Source organism: Camelus dromedarius, chromosome 12 (assembly GCF_036321535.1).
Source record: "Camelus dromedarius isolate mCamDro1 chromosome 12, mCamDro1.pat, whole genome shotgun sequence".
Taxonomy (NCBI): domain Eukaryota; kingdom Metazoa; phylum Chordata; class Mammalia; order Artiodactyla; family Camelidae; genus Camelus; species Camelus dromedarius.
Genome location: NC_087447.1, coordinates 56704694 through 56720433, shown reverse-complemented (window position 1 = coordinate 56720433; position 15740 = coordinate 56704694). Strand labels below are relative to the sequence as shown.

Genomic DNA, 15740 nt, shown 5'->3' with positions numbered 1-15740 from the left:
ACATCTTTATCTTGTCCTGAGGTTTTGTTTTTTGTTGTTTTGTTTTTTAAAATAAGAATTGATACTTGATTTTTCACAATGTTTTCTCTGTGCCTGTTGGGCATATGGTTGGTTGGTTGGTTGATTTCTTTAAATGTTTGTAATATGAAGAATTATATTAAGTAATTTTCAAAGGTTAAACCTATTGAATATGACATACTACCCCCTTTATATATTGTTGGGTTCAATTTGCTAAAATTTGTTTAGAATTTTATATATATATATAAAATTTAACGTATTTAAAGTATATATATATATACTTTTCTTGTAATGTCTTCTTCTGGTTTGATACCAGGGTAATGCTAGCTTCAAAAAGCAAGTTGTAAAGTATGTTTTTCTCACCAGTCTTCTGAAAGTGTTTGTGTAGGATTATCATTATTTCTTCCTTAAATATTTGATAGAATTCATCAGAAGCCATCGGGGCCTGGAGTTTCTTGGTGGTTAGGTTTTAATTACAAATACTGTATCTTTAACAGATATATGATATGGCTATTTAGGTTACTTATATATTTTTCTTGAGTGAGCTTTAGTAATTTACATTTCTCAAGGAATTACTCCATTCCATCTAAGATGTCAAATTTTCTGGCATAAACTTGTTCATGAGATTTCCTTTATGTAGTGATGTTACCTCTCTTATTTCTGATTTTGATAAAATATTTCTTCTCTCTCTCCTCATTAGTCTTGCTAGAGGGTTATCAATTAATTTCATTGATATTCCCAAAGAATTAGCTGTTAGTTTTATTTATTTTCTCTATTTTCCCTTCTAATCTTTAAAAGAATTTTTTCTTCTGCTTTTAATTTGCTATGTATTTTTTCTATTTGTGTAAGGTATAAGCTGAGATCATTAATTTGAGATCTTTCTTCTTTTCAAATATAGGTGTTTAGTGATATATGTTTCCTTAACTACTGCTTTGAGGGCATCCAACAAATTTTGATATGTTGTGGTTTTATTTCATTCAGTTTAAAATGCATTCTAATTTCCTTTTGATTTCTTCTTTGGCCGACGGGTTATTTTAAAGTGTTGTTTAGTTTTCAAATACTTCAGGAATTTTCAAAGATTGTTCTATTATTGATCTCTAACTTAATTTCACTGTGGTCAGAGAATATGCTTTCTTTGACCTGAATCCTTTTAAATTTATTAAAATTTGACATACAGATCAGAATATGTTCTATCTTGGTAAATGTTCCATGAGCACTTGAAAAGAATGTGTGTATTTTGCTGTTGTTGAGTGGAGTGTTTTATAAGTGTACACTGGCTCAAACTGATGGATGGTATTGTAATGATTTTCTGTATCCTTATAGATTTTTGTATGCTTATTCTATAAAGTATTCAGAGAAGGATATTGAGATCTCTATAAGTATGGATTTCTCTATTTCTCCTTGTTGCTTTGGTTTCTTCAGAAAACCAACTTTTTCTCCTCAATTCAACAAGTCCACTGGGTTCCAGTTGTATCCCCCCTCCCTGCAATGTGGCCTGGACATTCAGGTTGTAAATGAGGCGATCATAGGACTTATCTTGTATGTTTCCTGTCTCTCATAGTTCACTTTTTATTGTTGTCTGATGTCCATTTTTGAAACTCCTTGTTTTATATATTCTGTTTAGTTTTGTTTGTTTGTTTTTCAGATATACATGTAAATCTAAGCCCTGTTACTCCATTCTTACTGGAAGTACAATTGTCATGAAGTTATAGTTAAACCAATTACCAGCAGACAGCATCTCAGCATGGCAGTACCACCATACAAAAAATACTTTTAGACACTCTGAAGCCTGTAGTCCAATTTAGAGCATGGCAGTATATTTAGATATGATGGACATATGGCCTAGTGATTGAGGGTTTAACAGAAAAATGGTAGTCACTACATATCAGGCATTGTGCTCACAGGAGAATGTGTACAAAATTCTACTTTGTGGCCAAAGGCAAAATGTGCACTGAGTGTTAGTTGAAAAGAAGCAGAGGATCGACATTATTTAATATTTATCTTTGTATTCCATGTTTCTAACACAGTGCTTAGCACATAGTAGAGCACAGTAAACTTTTGCTAAACTAAGCCAAATTGAACTATGTCAAATATTTGATCAGGTAAAATTCATGGTGGACCCCACTTGAATGTTGAAGGTAAGAGAATTTAGAACTTACAAAAGTGACTGGGCATGAGAGCAAAACATGCTATATGTACTTAAAAAACTAAATAATTAATCAAGTAATATGACCTTAATGACTGAGCCACCTAAAGTCTCCAAAAGTATATCATATTCCTATTTTAAAGAGTGTGGGATAAATTTATGAAATTTACTACCTCGTGAGGTTTAGTTTTACTGCATTTATGCACATTGATGCTCTAAGATTCATTAAAGCTAAGACTGACTAGCTTTAGGAATAGGAAGCCACTGACTTTATTCAGAATAAAACTGACTCCAGTAAGAATCTGAGTATTAAGCTTTCTTGGTGTCATGTTCCTTCCAAAACAACCAGTAATGATCTTTACTTTCCCTCTCTCTGCCTTTGCTCTACATTTTCTTCCTTAGGAATGCTCTCTGCCTATCTCTACGTGTCCACATTTTACCCTAACTTCAAGCTCTAGTCAAGGTGGTAAATCTTCCATGAAGCTGCCCAAATTTTCCCAATGGGTGTAATTTTTCTTTTTCACTGTTTTGTAAATAGTTTATACTACCTCTTTTATGGCACTTACCCTCTTTTTTAACTTGTCTTTTTGTTATTTGTGCCCATGTATTATCATTTCAGTTAAACTGTAATCTCGTTAAAGATAAAATCAGCATCTGATATATTCATTTGCCCATAATGCAGTCAAAAAGTATAGTACATGGGAGATGCTTGATATGTTTGTTGGATCAATAAATAAAGGAATGAATGCATTATTCCAAGGGCATTTTTCATGTAGAGTTTCCATATGCAGAGACTGTGGGATTCTCTACCCTTCTGACAAAAAGTAAGGAGAGAAGGATCTTTTAAAAGATGTGCTTAAATGGAAAACAGAAGGGATCTGATATATGGAAGATAAAGGAAGCTCAAGACATGACAGAAGACCCAGGGGCTGGAGTCTGGAATAATGATGAACAGTTTGCTCAAGGAATTCAGAGAGGATAGGCTGGAGGATTTTGGAGGATAACTTAGAAAATAATTTTTATTTCCCTGTTTGATGAGAAATACAGAACATTTACTAGTGAAGGGATACTTTTCTGGAAGCTGTGGGCTGGCTGGTCGGCAGTGCATGAGGAAGAAGCATGTGGCTGGGGCAGATGGAAGAGTCTAAGGGCAGGAATGAAGGCAGAGGAGGGACTGTGGGTGTGAGCTGAACAGAAGAACACCATGAATGAGAAAAAGAGAAGGCTGGTTGAATTGATATGGAAAAACAAACTGTCTAATGGCAGTAGCCTTACGGTGTGCACCCGTGAAATATTAAGGAAAAATAACCTCCTGACAATCTCCTTACAAATCAGCCCAGGTAGAAATTTTGAAAGATCAATTCTACTTGCAATTCCCTTCAGTTCGAAGGTGAAAAGTAATTGGGATAAGAAGAAAAGCTTGCTGGTACCCGTCTTTGAGACTTGCACGCCATAAGGTCATTAGTATGAACGAATGCACCATCAACAGGGTACAAATGCAAAAAACTAGGTAACCCAAATCGTGCAGCTCTTCTAAAAATAATGGAGCATCTAAAAATAATGGAGCAAAAATCTTTCATTTATGTTATCACACTGTTTTCTACAATTTGTACCTTGTTTTAAACTCCTTGGATTTTCTAGGTCAATTAAAAGCAGTTTATTTGTTATGCTTTGTATTGCCCTCAGTTTACCTCTTAACTCTAGAAATACTTGAATAAATATCCCCATTGTTGGCTATGTAACCAGCCCTGAGGCCACAGATTTCTTTGGAACTTCTGAGTGCTCGGTACCTTATAAGCTGCGTTACTCTCCACCTCAGCATTCCCCCAGAGGCTCCGGGACCTCATCTTACCTTGTGGGCTCCTGTCTTAGGTGAAGGAACACTCAAATTGTGTTGCTGTATTCTGTTGTTGAGATCTGATTTAGTGCTTATAGTAGCTTTTTTTTGTGAAAGTGTGCAAGCAATTTCTTTGGAATTAACCCATTCCAATTCTGTGTAACCCACCCTCAGGTCCCAAGCGTATTCGAAGGTTCAGTTCTCCTGGCATTCTTTATTCTACCTAGAAGAGGAAATAAATGTGACTCTTATCTAACACTGAAGACAATGGAAAGATCTTCTAATTACTCTTAAATTTTAAGATAAATAATTGACTGCATTTTTCTACTCAAGAACTTTCTGATTAGTTTGTAGAGATAACCCCAGATAAATAACTCTGCCATTAATACAGGCAGTGATACTCTGTAGATGGAAAATATATCACATTTAGATTTTAAGCTGAGATGAGAGTTGGACATATTAAATGACACTGTGAGAATGCATGTATTCCTAGCACAGCAGACAAGTGCAGACACCTGTGTATGTACATATATGTGTGTATGTAACCCTCTCCCTTCAATTTTACTACTTTTCACAAGCTACTCAAATTCTACCTCCATGGCCTGCCACCCAAATCTTCGGGTGGAAATTTTTTTTTTTTTGCATCTCTCTCCCTCCTACTTCTTTCCCCCCACACACTTATGGTATGTGCAGTTTCGCCAGACCTGGGTAAAGATAGGGGAACACTGATGGTATTGCTTTTCACAAGTGTGGGAACGAAAATCCTTCCCAATGAAAACATCTGTCCCTGTTCAAGTCATGCCCAGTTATCCCCCAAAAGAAATGTTCTGATTAACTTTTTTTTTTAAGTCTTAAGATAGCAGTTTGTGTAGCAAATCTAATTAAGAAGTTTATGTAACAGTTCTGCAGGGTTTTTTTTTTTTTTTTTTTTTTTTTCCTTTCTTCAACTGGGTTCTTTGAGCTCAGTGTGAGTGTTACTAGCTTTCGCCATGCAACGGCCAAGTGCTTCCCTGGCTGAAAATTACCAGCTTCTGTGGGATACTATTGCTTCCTTAAAACAATGTGAACAAGCTATGCAACATGCATTTATTCCGGTAAGGAAAATTTCCTTGTATTTTCCTAGGGATTCTTTTACTTTTCTCCTATTTTTCCATTCATAACTATAGATAAATGGCATGTATTCTATGCATTTAAAGGTGTGGTATCTTCCCTGTAGTTCTTGTTTTGGATAAATGATGTCTATGTTTGCTCTGTGTGAAATCTGAATTATTAATCTGGTCAAACATTGATTGGTGAGAAAGAGTGAACAGTGGTCCCAGCAAACCTATCCACTAAAGACAGTAGTTTCTAATAGTAACGTGTACTAAAGAAAGAGCCCAAGATTGATATTCCTCATATTAAAATTTGAAACAGTTTGCAGTGTGTATTTCCTGGTTGATCCCCCCCCCCCCAAACTACTTAAAATGGCTTGACTATCTTTTGCAGTGAGTTTGATAACATAGATTAGGAAGCCGAAAGTTGGTTTTTACATTTTGATTCTTTGCTTATCCAAGAAAAATCTACCATAAAACCTCTCTCGAAAAGTGTGATTTTTCCTTTAGTAAAGTAGTGGTGTACTACTTATAAATTTGTAAAAATGGCTTAGAAATTTGTTTTTAAAAGTGTATAGACAGATAAAGTGAATAATTGAGTCAGTGTCATCATGTTTTCTGTTGAAGAGATAATGTTTGTGTTTATAATTATCCAACCAGAGGAACCAGTCTGGCTACATTGTATAGGATGAAAGGGGGTAAATCAGATTTGGAAGAAGAGTAGAAAAATATTTGATTTCTTATCTCAATCCCTTAAAATAGGTCTACTTAATCTATTAGAAATAAGAGAACACTTTTACAAATTAAGACCTGTTAAAATTATTAGAAATCCCTCAAGAAACATTTTATTTCTGACATAGAAACTTGAGAGATGCTTCTGTCAATAATTGGGTTAAATGTTCTCTGAAATTCAAGTTATTTTCAAGTGACTGAAGTTAGATGCCATTCTGTTTTTCTCTGTAACTTGGGAGTCACCTATTTCAAAGACTGTGCTACATTTGAAGTTCTCATCGAATACGATTTTCTCGTTGGATCTCTGTAAGTGGACCTTAACTGTTAAAGACATAAAACATAAAATTTTTGAAAGGATTTTAAAAACTAATGTGGGAAGTTTTCTAAGTCAGATTATGTTATAACTATTCTACTTTGAACTGGAATCTGCTCTGTGTAGCTCTTCTTCCTTTGCTTTATCAAGATGATAATACCCCCTTGTGAAGCTCAGGTGTCTCCTTCACGGAGCGCTCTCTGGCCAGGCAGAGTTACTTTCTCCCGTCTCCGTTCCTTGCATGCACCTCTGATTTATCACCTAACGTATTGAATTGTAAGTGCTTTCTTTTCTGTCTCTCTAGTTATATTGTAACTTCTTGAAGTTGAGGAGAAAAAGAAAGGAAGTTGGAGAAGGGAACTAACATTTACTTGTTTCTTTTCTTATTTTCCTGTCTTAAGTTCCTTGAATACAGGCTGCATCTATTCCTAAGGTCTAACACAGCTCTTGACACAATAAAGAGTGTTTGGTGAGCATGTGAGGGATGAGTGAAATCAATTAACCAGAGTCTTCAGTTACTACTGGGCAGTTTTCATCAACAGCTTTGTCTATACTGGCCTCATAAAGTTATTCTATTCAAATCCATCTGGAGATAAAAATAAATCCTGACTAAAGCATTGCAGTGGGGTGGTGGTGGGAACAGTAATGTGTTAGTACAGGAGATAGACCTTTATGGGGAAAAAATAGCTTTGGATTCAATTCCTGTAGTCCACCACAGGCTTCTCTACTCTTTATTCCATTCTCGTGTCTGTTTCCCCACCCTGCACACATTCACGTAGACATATTCAAGTTTTATTCAGGTTTGCTTCATTTTGACTGCACTAACCTTTGTCAGAAGTTACTAGGAATCTGCCAGTCTCTCAACTCTTCTCAAATTTCTTCCAAGTTTTGCATTAAATGGATCATTATATCATCATCATTTTATGAGGACTGCCTTTAGAAAACATAGCCATTATTGAATTATTACCATCAGTTGAAAATAATTCTGTTTAAATTGAGCCTCAGTTTATTTTGTTGTCAGAATAGATAATTTAGATCTCAGCAAAAAGAGCTTTAAGATCCCATATTTTATGCACTTTTGAAACTCAGTGATGTGTATTTCATACACATACACATACATGAATATATGGCATTCTTGGCTAATGGTACCCATCATTATTTAGGACATCCAAATAAATCCTAAAAATACACATCTTTACTGTTAAGGAAGTTAAGGAAATTTAAAAAACTGTATTAACTCAGTCAATTGCCTCCTTTAAAATAGATCTAGTTCTCATTCAAAATAACATACATGGAAAAAAATGATATATGCAGGATGTATAGGCATACACTGATATAGTTGATCTTAGAAACACTGACCTGAAAACTTCACAGACTGTGCAACTCATGTGCGTGTGAATTACTAACACATCATTAGAATGCAGAACCACCTAGATGGTCTGGACCATCTCTCACACACACAATAAGCTGTAGATCACAAGTGGTTTTTCAGTCAGTGCAGTTCTGTAGACTGTTAATAAACCTGACATAAAATCTCAAGTTATAATACAATCTGCCCCCAGAGAACTTCCACATACAGCCTAAAATTCACATTGGTGAGAGGAAACTTAAAGCAGCTGATACCTGGAGAGTGTAATGCTCAAAACAGTCTGCAGAAATAAGGAAGCCAAACTATGAAATCTTTCAAACTTTCATTATTTGATTTCACATAACAGATCATACCCTATAATGATGAGGTGGAGATCAAATCTGGAATCTCAAGGAGGTGCATCTAGCCTTCCTTGAGTATAAAACAGCAATGCAGAGTTTCCACATCTTTAGCGTAAGTGCCGACCGATGTAACCTCCTAAATACTTATTGAATGAATAAAGAATAAAAAGCTGTCTCATGAAGTCCCATAAATTAATTTCGTCACTGGGGCCGTGAGAGCTTCCTTCTAGACAGTCAGTATCTTTGGGTATCAGTCAAATCAAAGGCTTTGCTGTTTTATCACTCAAGTGAGTGGATATGTTTGTAAAAAACAGCTCCATAATTAGCGATATTTACTTAGAGACCGGCCTGTGTTTCTATTCACTTATAAGTTCATTTACTTCACTCAGATTTTATTGAGGCCCTACTATGTCCCAGGCATAGTCCTGGGCACAGAATAAGGACCTGAGGGTACACTTCAGCTTCTCTGTGACACCATTACTTTGGAAGAGAGACTCCATTACCCCTTGCCCAAATGGTACCCTACTGCCTTTTGCTACTGTGTACAAAGCTGGTTTTCCATATGCTACTAGTCATCATGTTTGGATTAAATTTAATGTAAACGTCGTACAGCTTGCCAAGCACTGATTGAGATACTAAAGTGAATAAATCAGGAGAAACTCTGATGAAGCCTACGTGGAATTCTACCCACCAGGAATTTTCAGATGGACACAAAAATCACTCTAACACCAGATAAAAAGTGTTGAGTGCCTTAAGGACCCATGAATTACCATAAGAAGTAAGAAAAGGGGTGCCAAGCTTCATGGAAGGGTATCTCAGCTGGATTTTGAAGATTAAATAGAATTTTGACATGCAGTGATGATTGGTGGAAGAGGACGTTCCAAGTAGAAGGGAATAGTAAAGGTACTTACTAATTATGAAAACATGGTTCATCATTTTTCTGTCTCTTCATTCGTTCCACCAATATTTATCAGATACCTTTTGTGTATTATAAATTGTGTGTATGCTTGGACATATAGCAGTAAGTAGTCTGAGTTCAAACACTGCCCTGAAGGTATTTACACTCAAGGGGATGAGACAAACATTAAGGAAACAACTACATGTATATCTCTGTTGCACACTTTAATACTCTCTTGTGAGAGTTGTTCGTAGCATTTCTCAAAATTGTGATTTAACATTGCACATCTACATACACAGACACACATCTATTATTGGAATAGCATAGCAACTACAGATATTTTGCAAAGCCCCTACATACAAAACAAACGAAGCAAAACATTCTTTCCCAAATGTTTCGTAATCTTAAAGTACATGTTAATTTCTTTAGCCAACAATTAGAACATCCTGTCTGACACATCCTGGACTTCATACTTTAGTATAAATGTGATAGTATTTATTGAACATGTATTGTACATCATGTACTGTTCTAAATGTTTCACCGGTTATTTCAGTCAATTCTGTCAACAACTCTTTGTTGTGGGCACTCTCATTTCCATTTTACAAAGCTTATAGAGGTTAAGTAACTTCCCCATGATCACACAGCTAATAAATGGAAAGGCCAGGTCTTGAAACTTAGTTATCTGGCTCCTGAGCCCATTTTCTTAAAACATTCACTAGAAAAAGGAGAAAACCACTGAAACCAAAACAACTACAGCACAGCATTCTAGAAGCAGTAATCAAAGGATATACAAGACACAGTAAATGCATCAAGGTAGGAGTGGTCTCTCTGCTTGGAATGGAGAGGAATGATGATCAAGAAAGAAAAAAGAGGAAAGTGTTGGGATGCTTTAAAAACAGTGTTTTATCAGATAAAAGAGGTGAGTGAGGGTGCAACAGTAGGTGCAAAGGCACTGAGGCTTGAAGGAACAGTATGGAGTAAGGGATATTTATCAACTTTCCTCAAGTCTTGATCTTCCTCTTTGAACATTAAGGAAGAATGTCAGGAACAGCAAGGATGAGAGTTGAGTCATTGATTTAAGGTCAGGAATCCTGCAGCTCAATCAGAAAAGAACTGAATACTCCAGGCCCAATAGAACCTTTAGAGGAGAATCTCCAGTGGACAAAGAGAACACTTTCAGACCTGGCTTTATTACCTCCACTACATATGGCCTGGCCCACTGGTTAAACACCTGTCACCCTTGAACTGAGGACATATACATGGAGAAGCAGAAAAAGCTTGTGCACAAATTAAAAAAATTAAACAAATGTAGAAAGAGAAAAGATAAGAAATGAAGTGGTCCCTAAGAGAGACACAGAAAGAGGAGCCTGATAGGAGTGGTGAGTGGTTGAGAGAGGCTGAACTGTGGCTTCCTGCGTCCTTCAGGACTCCCAGTTCTTCGTTCCCACCCACTAGGTGCCTGGCCTGCCGAGTTTCTTCCTCTCTTGACCTAAAAAGTTCAAATTTTAAGCCAGTGCAAGTGACTTTCTAGTCCCTGCCACCAGAAACCTTAACTACATCAGGGACTGGTTAGTGGCTAGTGGTCCAGGGACCGGATCCATCCCTACAAGAAAGGGCAGAACAACAGCTGGACCAAAGGTGAGCAGATCCACAGAGCACGCTGGGCATCGAGGTGAAGTTCTCTCCTTCATGACTTAAATCCCCTTCCATAAGACTACCCTCATTCTGCATAACCAAATGGTACACCTTCTCCCTCATTATTTCAACCCCGATTAACACTCCTTGAAGAACAGGAAGAATAGGAAACCTACTTACATACTGCTTTAAACTATACTTTCTTATTTAATCACCACAGTTCGAGCATGAAATGGCCCTAATATCATTATCCCCATTTTAGAGGATCAGTGGGGTTAGGTACCTTGTTTAAAATCATATAGATGGTAAGACCAGGAGAGGAACCAGGACTTCTGACCCTAATCCCACCTGCCTTTCTCCTTCGCCCCTATTTCTCCTGTGATATTTCTCTGCTTTGTATTATAAGCATTTGGGGGACTTATCTTGTTTCCACATGACACTGTAAACTCTTTGCAGAGCAAAACCATGTGCTTTTTTGCCCTACATTCTTCAGTCCTACCAGGTAAAGTGCTTTAAATATGATGTTTGCTGAACAAATCTCTATGGGCTGATAAATACTTAAAATGTAAGAACTTAGGGAGCAATGAGATGATAAGGAGGAAATAATCCTTCTTGTCTCAAATACCTCCTTGAAACCTGTCTTGTTAACTCCACAGACCCTGCCTTCAGTCCCTGGGTGTCAGGTTTGAACCATCATAAGCTTAGGTCAGCTCTAAACAGGATTTGTTCAATGATGAGTTTCACCCCTAGTTCATGGTGTTCCAAGTATGTTTTGTCCTTTCTGGATTCTAAATATTACTTGACTCATCATCCTCCGTCAAGTTGGATTCATTTTTCTATTTCATTCCTCTTAGCCTCACTTTGCACTTCCATCTTGTAATACTCCAGTTTTTAGTCTGCTTCCTTCTGAAGAATATGAAGAAGGCTATTCGTGGAATTTCTATTAGTAAAGGAATAAAGATGACACTTAATCTATAGAGATGTTCAACCTAAAGTGGGAAAATAACTACAACTGTAGCGACCTGGATAATTGCAACAGCCTGGATCTGAATGAACATTTGCAGATTTCTGGTAAAATGGAATGGAAATGTCACTTTTGTTTTTGAACAAAAGGCAAAAGCTTGCTATCTTTTTTATCTTCCTCTCTTGTGCAGTTTGCATTTTCTTTGAATGCTAGTCTTATGATTTCTGTGCATAGGCATCTGGAGTCAATGAAAAAATTAACACCAGGTGCAGGGTGCCTTCTCTTTATTTCAATATTGCTCATTGTAAAGTATTTGTGCTGACGCATCAAAATGCAGTATTAACACAGATACATGTTACTGTACATTAGAATAAGCCCACCCTCTGCCACTCCTGCTTGCCTCACCCACTCCAGAAATTGCAAAAATAGGGCTCAAAACATTGGTGTTAACAGAACAGAAAAATAGACAGTTGTTCGGTGTTAATAATAGCAGTCTTTCAAGTAACAAAACAAAATTAAAACACACATACATACCAAACCCTTAAAACCTTTAATGAGCTAATAGTAGATATGTTGTACTCTCTCATGCTTCATTTAGATACTTTTGTTTGGCAGGAACACGCCGAAGAACAGTGGAGTTTCTCATTTTTGTCTTGCGTAGACACCAGAAAATAGACTGCGCTGGTGCTTTTACTATTGTGCTACTGGAACCACCACTACACTGTTAGTACTGCCTCGTACTTTCCCTTATCTTTATCTGTCTTATTGCAGTTTTTCAAAGCAGTGCAAACTAGATTCTTTCTTACTATGACTTTGCAAGGTAAGCAAGGCAGGTTTTAATATCCCATAATTATAAGAAAATTGAAGTTCAGGGAGTTGAGTGGTCTGGATCAGAAGCGGTTAAATAATAAGACATAGTCTAGCAGGTCTAGAATTTCAGGCTAGTGCACTTTTGCTCAGATTCAGAGTGACAGCTACTTTAAAAATCTAAGTCTGAATCCTTGCTCTACCACTTGCAATCTGGGGTAAATGCTTAATTTCTCCAGACCTTGGTTTCAGCCTCTGTAAAATTAGATGTTACACAGACCTTTTTAGGTTTGTTTGTGGTTTAAATGAGATAATGTGAGGTAAACCCTTAGCACAATGGCTAAGCAAAAAAAGTGTCCAGTAAAGTTGCCATTTTTAATGCTAACTTTTAATATTATCCCAAATGTATCCTTTTACAAATTGTGCAGTGGGGTTTTGTTTGTTTGTTTGTCTGTTTTGCATAGACATTCTATATATGAGGCCATTTGCTTCTCAAAGAAGCATATGAGGTTGACAGAATAATTTATGATCTCCACTTATAGATGAGTAACAAGTTTCAGAGAGGTTAAGTTAATTGACTAAGACCATCATATGAGTGAGAAGAGTGTCTTAAATTTTAGTCAGATGACCCAAATCCTAAATTCTTAATTCCTATTTTTATGTTACTCAAAACTAGGTTAGTATTAAAATCAGGAATCATCCGATTCTTATTTATAGTTGGATGTAGCCTTGGAAATAATTTAGGGAGTTAGGTGACCCGAGCGAGTTCTGCAGCAGCACAGCTGCCTCCAAGTGCAAGGCCAGGAGGTGCTCTTCCTGTAACATAAATGCATATCATGCAAATAATTTTTGTTGAGTTAGACTGGGCACCGCAGAGGTGTCACGCGAACACTAGACTTATGAGGAAGTTATCTCTTTTCCAGTCGGCTGGGGGAAATCCCTTATAAAACGAATGAAAGTTTCAATGTGTGCGAGTTTATAATTCCAATCAACAAGGTGGCTTGAGAGAACAGAGGAGAGTCAGCCTGGGAACCATCGTTTCACTGTCCAGCTTTCCAGAAAACCACCTCCCCTCTGCCTTCTTTCTCTTCATTTCATTCTTCTCTCTTAGTGCTACCCTCTCTCCTCTAGCCCAGAGCAACAGATAATATCCCTTCATCTTTACTCTGATACGCACAGTTGTAGCATTATCCTAGGCCCGGGAGGAAGTAAACTGTCAAACACAACCCTTGCTTTGCAGAATTACTGAGGGTTAGAAAGCCATTGGAAAACTGAGAAATCAAAAATAACATAGACAGTGCCACTCAGGGAAGTTAGGGCAGCTGTGGGGCTAGGAACTGGTTGGCATTTTGGACCCAGAGACTTGTAGGTTCTTGGCTGTGAAACAAAGGGTTCATTGCCTTGTCAATGACAATATACAAACACATCTGCAGACTATATTCTTTGGCACCAGCAAATGCTGGCAGTATTTAGCCAACCAACTTCTATTTTTCTAGTCCTCGTTCACTTCTCTTTTTTATCTGTTCTTTCTCCATGTTTTTCCCCACTGAAAATGATTTCAAATAAGACATTAATTTTGAAGAAAAGAATGAATAGATGGGAGATTGATAGACACATATGTTTTCAGAATTTAAAATAAGAGAAATTGGGGGAAGGGCATTATAGCTCAGTGGTAGATCACATGCTTAGCCTGCAAGAGGTCCTGGGTTCAATTCCCAGTACCTCCATTAAAGAAAATAAAAATAAAAAAATACAATAAAAGAAGGGAAATTGAACTAAAATGTTCTCTACTCTGTTTCTTTCACAACCCAGCCCAAGTGCCGTCTTTTAAAGGCAGATATTGAAGCATCTTCCAGATCTAACTTGCGCATAAGCACATTATCTTATTACTAATGATAAAGCAGTAAACCAAACTCACACCTCCTCTTCATCCCTCTCCCTCACCTTCCCTCTCTCTCACACACACACACGCAAACATTCTAGATATGCAGTATTTTAAGACTTTCTCCATAGCTGTTATGTTTTAAACTTTGGGCATATGACTTAGTACCAAATTGTGGTTGATAGGGGAAAAATGAAAGCAGAGCTTAGGTGTTAGGAAACTTTTTCTGGAATTAAGGTTTCTAGAACATGGAGAAAGGCAACAATGAAGGTAAGAGCTTGGTGATAATTCTGTTTCACATCAAACCTTTTTGATTCTTGAATGCAGAAGAGATTGCTTTGCCACTAATTGCATGGTCTTGAAGCCAGAAAATTAATGGATTCACAAGAAAAACAAAATACAGGCTATAAACATGATCATATAAAATTACAGATTATAAAAATGATAATAAATGGATTTTTTCACGTGCCTTGTCTTTATCCAGTTTATTAGAAGCCACTTTGTATTATTGATTCTTTTCCCAACATGACTTTTGACTTACCTTTGCATGCCTTTCTTAATATCATATCTTCTAACTTTCTGTACCTAAGTGATAAAAGCAAAGATCATCATTATCCAGAAGAAAGACTTGTATAGCATCTCTGCCATCTTTCCAGTATTTCCCAGCAGATCAAAATTTATGATGAGTGAAATCAGATCATTGATGAGACATGGACTTTTAGAGGTCATCCATTTCAGTCTTTATTCCTCAAATATAGAAATAAATGGAGAGGCTTAGTGAATTGCTTTTCACCCTGAGTTTCTGAGCTTGCTCAGTCTAAAACTGAGATCCCCTGATTCCCTGTCCAGCCATCCTTATGTGACATAATCCTTTGGCTGGACTGTGGTTGCTTCCAGGGAGACAGAGTACCTGACTTTTGATATCCTACATGAGACATCAAGTTGACTCCATTATAACTAACTTAAAACCTTATTTTTATATTAAAAATAGATGGTTATGAATTAAAATATAAAAACTTCATGAATTTTTTGAAGGTAAAACATGAGACTTCAAATAAACGTCCAGTTTGGGGTGGATCTTTTGGGATGTGTCATCACACTCATCTAAAAAGTTTGAGAAGTTCTTAGGATGCCGTTTTACTTTTTTCAGTCTTTGAGTCCTTGGCTTTTTCATCAGACCCCATGCTTCCTCCCATCTCTCCAGCTAACTTCTGAAATGCCCAGTGGGTTAGTCAGAGCAGAGAACATTTCCAGCAGCTACCTTCCTTGTTGCACACAGGGTAGTGATACAACAAAAATATGGATTTGGAGTCAAAAAGAGTGAGCCTTGGTTCTACTGATATTTAGTCTAGTGACCTTGGGCAAGATTTGTTACAGGTTTATGCCTCACTTTCTTTATCTGTACAGTGAACCTAATTATAGCACGTTCTAAGAGTAGAGAAGAATGAGTATAAAGGCCCAGCATATGGTAGGCATAGAAGACTCCCTGTTTATAACTTTCCTTAATTTGCACGCGATGGTTCAGAACAGGATGGTCTGCAGCGCATGGCAGCTCCAGATGCTCACGTCGGTCGCACCAGGCAGTGTGATACAACAGCTAGTCACCACTTACCCCCTTCTGCCCAGGTCACCCCATCTGTTGTCTCCCGGGTTCCTCATGAATCTTAACTCTTGTTGCTGTGGCTCTAGCTCTAAAGGTCTAAAAAC

At 37.1% G+C, this 15740-nt stretch overlaps 1 protein-coding gene across 20 annotated transcripts in view; it reads left to right on the top strand.

Annotated features, from left to right (window-relative positions):
* The window catches only part of DLG2 (discs large MAGUK scaffold protein 2), a 1729700-nt gene that overhangs the window by 1052071 nt on the left and 661889 nt on the right, over positions 1 to 15740 (top strand). Inside the window, exon 1 of one of the 20 annotated variants that reach the window (XM_064492765.1) lies at positions 4956 to 5095. The exons of 18 other annotated variants lie outside the window; for them this stretch is intronic. In XM_064492765.1, coding sequence (XP_064348835.1) covers positions 4991 to 5095 — 105 coding nt within the window. In that variant the 5' untranslated portion in view covers positions 4956 to 4990. Of the gene's footprint in view, positions 1 to 4955; positions 5096 to 15740 lie in introns of those variants that run through there. One more of the 20 variants, XM_064492764.1, reaches the window with a different exon arrangement.